This window comes from Nansenia antarctica (genome assembly GCF_963989245.1).
Source record: "Nansenia antarctica genome assembly, chromosome: 4".
Lineage (NCBI taxonomy): Eukaryota > Metazoa > Chordata > Actinopteri > Argentiniformes > Microstomatidae > Nansenia > Nansenia antarctica.
The window spans coordinates 13887973-13893972 of NC_137689.1; the positions used below are offsets into that span (position 1 = coordinate 13887973).

The 6000-nt window shown below is 43.0% G+C and overlaps 1 protein-coding gene across 1 annotated transcript; it reads left to right on the forward strand.

Annotated features, from left to right (window-relative positions):
- The first annotated feature begins 60 nt into the window (after positions 1–60).
- On the forward strand, positions 61–5625 carry ist1 (IST1 factor associated with ESCRT-III). Its single transcript, XM_080529976.1, has 10 exons — positions 61–114; positions 1036–1136; positions 1468–1648; positions 1905–1992; positions 2142–2225; positions 2339–2449; positions 2536–2736; positions 3052–3159; positions 3638–3683; positions 3827–5625. Exons 2-10 carry the CDS (start codon positions 1049–1051, stop codon positions 3994–3996), a joined length of 1077 nt encoding a protein of 358 aa, XP_080386102.1. The 5' UTR covers positions 61–114; positions 1036–1048; the 3' UTR covers positions 3997–5625.
- The last annotated feature ends 375 nt before the right edge of the window (positions 5626–6000 follow it).

Here is a 6000-nt window from a genome sequence, read left to right on the forward strand (position 1 = left end):
GATTCGTTAATGCTCGTTTGAGATCCGTCCAAGGATCCGTCCGTCAATCGCGGAAGTGAAGGGAACGAGCCAAGAGAAGTTGCTGTTTACCTAGCGAGTTGACGACCATAACAGGTAATGCCTGAAATAATATAAATGCGTTATTTCATGATTTTTATTTATTTATTATCTTGCCCTGTTGTCGATTGTCCATGTTGTAGCTAACTAGATATCACTTTCCATCAAAGTGGACTTGTTGTATTCTTAGCTCTAGCTACCTAGCAAACTGCCAGGCAGGATTGCTTCCTGTTTGGTATGACCAGCTCGTATTTCACAAGTCTGATATTATCATCAGCTATCTGGCAGTACACTAATGATATCGATAGATAGGTAGATAACGTTTTTGGTCAACTACCCACCCCTCTCTAGCTTGTCGTATTCATTATGTGGCTAACGTCAACACGTCAACTAGTCCGTCTATATATATACTATTATCGAGTCAATGTTGTGAATTATTCTAAATGTAAAATGTCAGATTGAATGCGCACAAGCTAGCAGGCATGTTATTATTGCTTTTGATGTTATATATGATATATATAGCTCTATGACTATGTGTTACAACTTGGTCAGTCCTGCCTGTAGCCCCCCGGTATGACGTCATCAGACCCTCACAACACAAGTCGCCTCTGACTCACTCTGATCTGGGGCCTCCGCACCTTATGTCCACTCCTTTCTTTGTCTGCAATAGTGTGAAAAGTCAGGATATGAGAAAGCAATCAATATAGAGAGCAAGGAAACTAATGGTTGTCTATAAGTCGTTGGCATGAATAAATAAATACTGTTAAGCAGTAGGCTGTCACTCAAATACTCACTATATTATTAGCGACAATTATGTGTACTGTACACCCCTTGTTAAGCTACAACTGACGTCCGTTCGCTAAAATAGGCCTCAGTATCCTGACATATTGTCTGTCTACCCCATCAGTATGCTTCAGTCTTCCGATCCTTTGGTTTCCACATTATATTAACATTGTTTATCCTACTCTTTGTCCATAGTAAGCTAACCATCATGCTGGGAGGAGGATTCAAAGCGGAAAGACTAAGAGTCAACCTCCGGCTGGTCATCAATCGCCTGAAACTCCTGGAGAAAAAGAAAAGTGAGACTTCACATATAATTTGATTTAAACTCCTCTGCAATTACACATTCCCACACACACTCCAAATAGATAAACACAGAACACAACATGTAGTCCTTCCTCTGTTGTTCACTGACATGTGTCTTGAATGTCCTTTGAAATAGATTTGTATAGGATTTTCTTTAAAGAATTAATCACTTCAGATTTCAATGTATGACACATCATTTGAAATCGTACAATCTGCCCTTGCATAATCTGTCAAAAACAAAAAAATGACCTCCCCTTACTTGCGGCCTTATTCACCAGACCCTGTCAGATTTGACATTCTTGGATTTTCTCTCTTTCTCTGTAGCTGAGCTAGCTCAGAAGGCACGAAAGGAGATTGCAGACTACTTGTCCTCAGGAAAGGATGAGAGGGCAAGGATCCGTGTGGAACACATCATCAGAGAGGACTACCTGGTAGAGGCCATGGAGATCCTAGAGCTGTACTGTGACCTGTTGCTGGCCCGCTTTGGCCTCATCCAGTCCATGAAGTGAGTAAGCCAGCCTGCAGTAAGCCTGACTACAGGACTCTGAGACTACACACAAATTGACGCTTGTGACATGCTGATTCCACCCCTCTCGTGAAAACCTGTCTGGGATGCCTGTTTAAGGATATGAATTGGGGCATAATCTTGAAGTGTGCATCCAGCATTAGCCAGCAGGATTCTTGAAACTGCGCAAATCTAACCCTTCTGGGGAGTGTTGTCTATAATGTCTCTCTTGCTCTGTCCCTCTCCTCTATGTCAGGGAGCTCGATCCGGGCTTGCAGGAAGCAGTGTCCACTCTTATCTGGGCTGCCCCGCGTCTCCAGTCGGAGGTCTCGGAGCTCAAAATTGTGAGTAGTAGGCAATGTGCTGTGTAAACCCTGGCTAGAGCATGTCTAGTGACTTGTACTAGCTCCAAGTTCAACCTTAATTTAACTGTGCAGTTTATATTACCCTCGTTTGATTCTAAACCTGGACCATATGTGCCTTCTTCATACAGGTGTCTGACCAGCTGTGCGCAAAATACAGCAAGGAATACGGCAAGCTCTGTAGGACAAACCAGATTGCAACAGTCAATGATAGGGTAGTTATTTTCAGATGATCTGCTTCAATTTGAATGTGTGTTTATAAACCTTATAAAGCCTAAATCCCTTTTTATATTTGTTTAAAAATACCCGTCATTGCTTTTCCTCCCAGCTCATGCACAAGCTGAGTGTCGAGGCTCCTCCTAAGATCCTGGTGGAACGCTACCTCATTGAGATTGCTAAGAACTACAACGTGCCTTATGAGCCTGATGCCATGGTCAGAGTGAGTATTACGAGTGAGAGCCCCCCCCCCAAGTAAAAGGTATTATTGTAGGTGCTAATGTCTTTCCCTGACACTTAACCCCACAGCCAGAGGTGCATCCAGGCGAGGAGGCTGACCTCATAGACGTGGACACTGACAACAGGAAGCCAGGTGGTGGTGGCGGTGGTGGAGGTGGAGGTGGTGGTGGTGGTGGCGGCTTCACTGCTCCTACAGGAGGCATGCCCATGCCCATGCCCATGCCCATGCCCATGCATTCAGCCTTCAGCTACCCGACCCCCAAAGGAGCGGTATGAACATTTTCTACTGACAATTTTAATGACACTGTTAGCACTCTTGTTGTCATAGAATCGTACATGTGTTGATTTGAAATGTAGAGATTAGAAAATCATATGGGATAAATTAATTCAAACACTTGAAACATCGAATGACTGCAATATAGTGAAAAAACAAAAAACATGATGCAAATAAATAAAACATTTAGATACGTATTGGATACTATTGAAAAATTATTAGACTGAGCAAAGTCTGATCTAGAATGTTTTTTCAGATGGATCTGAATATCAGAAATGTTTTAAAAGTGTGATTTTCTTCTTTTTTTGCAGGAGGCCTACAATGGCCCAGTTGGCACATATGATTCCTTTAACAACTTCCAGCCCCCAATGAGAGGCGGGCCCCCTCAGTTGCCCAGCTGCCCCCCCACCTATGAGTCTGTAAGTCCCCCTTCCAATTGTCCAGACAGATGGACAGACGGACAGGTCACCCTTCAGGGAAGAGGAGTTCATTATAGTTTTCTTATACCCTTGCTTGTCTGCAGCACCTTGCTATGCTACAAAGATCCTAGAGTTAAAGCGGATAGAATGTGGACTTGGGGGTATAGCTTGCATGACATTAACAGATCGTGTTGACGATGGCAGTAGCTTATTTTAGGTCTTCTGGGGTGCTGCTCGGGTCCTGGTTCGGGTTGACCTGTGAAGATCTCTAATTTGGCATGCGTTCTTACTAAGCGAGTGATAGTTCTCCCATTAAAACACTAATTTATGGACGTTTTCTGCCTGCCCTGATCAGATTATGTACTAACAGAAACCATTGACTATCTCTGCATCTCCATGTGTCATTACATAGTATCAAGTAACATCTACACACATAGGCGAGAGAGGTCGTATTAACACGTGCTTGTGTATTTCACAGATTGATGATCTCTGTGTCAAACCATCTTTTCCATCACAGGCATCAGGTACGTTTGATGGTCACCACCAACTATAAGTCTTGCATTATAAAGCAGTCTCCCAGGGCAGTACTCATTGCCCTTTTCATGATATTTGTGTTGGGTTGTATTTATTTGTGATGTAATTTGAAACCTGTGTTCCATCTCCACAGGCCCCTATCCCGGCTCGTCTCAGTTCTACGATAACAACGCCCTCCCTGAGCTCCCCTCAGTTCCTGATACGCTCCCAACTTCCTCATTTGGGGGAAACACAACAACCTCTGATGACATCGACTTTGATGACCTGTCACGGCGCTTTGAGGAGCTGAAGAAGAAAACCTAATCGGCCTGTACCCCCACACTTCACTGTGACATCCACACAGCCTTCACAAAGTTTCTGAAGCTCTGATCAGATCTGAATATGTACCCTCTTGTACAGTGAAACCTGTCTTGCCTTTAGAGATATTAATGTTACTGTGCCTCATTCACACACAAATGTGTCTGGCAAACGGACGTAGAGGGCTCACTCAACAATTGTATCTTTAAATTTCAGAGTAGTTCGTAATGAGTACATTTTGCAGTAAAAAAAACTAAAAAACCAAAAGACCAATCACAAAATAACTGAATAGGTGTCCTGTTTTTATGACCACTTTGGATATACAATGGCTTTCCTTATGGTGACTTCTGTAATGTAGTGTTGCCAAGGCAGAATGGACCTTGAGTTTTGTTTGCCATGGTTGAACATGTCACATTTGTCTCCTTGACTCAGTTTAGGCTAATGCCTGGTTGATATTCCAATAGTCTTACTTAACAGCGCAGCCTATACATGAGCTCGATATCTCAATGTATCTTTGCTAGGTGTTATGAAACTCCAGTCTTTACCTGTCACTACGTAAATAGAATACCAGAAAAACCTGTTGGTCTGGCTCACTGTTTGTTGGTAAGATGCGGGGCCAGTCCACACAAGGCCCCATAACTCCCAGTGTGACTTTACACTCCTTTATACCCTGCAGCTCTGAAACTTTGGTGACGTCTGATACCTGTTCTTTGACATATCTGTTACTCAACATAGGGGAAGGAATGCAATCAGACTTTAATACAAACTGCTTAAGTCGGAAATTGAAATATGTAATATATCCAATGCTATTTACAAGAATGATTTACATTGAGGTGGTAGGCAGTTTTGAGTCAAGAATGGGCAGAAAATGTTTTTGTTTTCTATGTTTCTTCTCATCATTTTAATTTTATTTTATTAGTAGTCTTAATTTGACCACATATACGCACTTTCAGTATAGCCTGTGCAGTGAATCGGCGAAGGGGATGCATGATCTGCCTGGGTACATGCATTATAGTCTGCAAATAACCACATGAAAAATGTTTGGCATAAATGTTTTTCCCAAATTGAATAGGCTGTGCTCCCTGATCATGTACTGGAGGTCTAGTGTGATCTCTATGTACATATCTACACACTAGATTTGCCTTAGTTGCCATCTCTCATCAGAGGCCTTCCTAGTCTATACGCAGGGATTAAAGTTCTCCGTCGCTACGACGGATTTCCGTCAATTTATTTCAAGTTGAGACGGATTTATTCCAAGTTGTGACGGATTTTACCTGGTGTAATATGATTTGTAGAGGCATACAATCTATTTTGATGTTGGTATTAGTAGGGGTGTAACGATACATCGATTCATTGACTAACGATCTGATTACATCTACGCAATGTAAAAATATCGATCTATATCGTCATCTTATGCGCGCAGAGAGAGAGAGAGACTTGAAAAAGATACGAATGTTTTTCATTTTTGATGAGAGACAGTAAGTCTATCCCTTTTAATATATATTTTGGAACATCTCTCTGAACCAGGGACGTTAACATACTCGCGTTCGCAATGTGTGACTCGCATTCACCGTGTGTGACTGTCTGTCTCTACTGGCTCGGCTCCACTTCTCGGCTCCTCCTCCTCTCGCGTTCGGCAATCTCCGGTGATCTTCGGAAATGTTCGGCTTGTGTGAGTGCGTCTAATGAGAGTGCGTCTAACGGGAGTCTAATGGGCGAATACATTGACCGTTTTGAACACCAAAGATATTTTTTAACATCTACTCTTCGAGGCGAATCCAGTCAGACCAATATCAGACCTGCTGGACGTGTGTGACACGTGTGTGGACGTGTGTGTGTGTGTGTGTGTGTGTGTGTGTGTGTGTGTGTGTGTGCGTGTGTGACTGGATGTCTCTCTGAACCTGTGTGTGTGTGTGTGTGTGTGTGTGTGTGTGTGTGTGTGCGCGTGTGTGACTGGATGTCTCTCTGAACCTGTGTGTGTGTGTGTGTGTGTGTGTGTGTGTGTGTGTG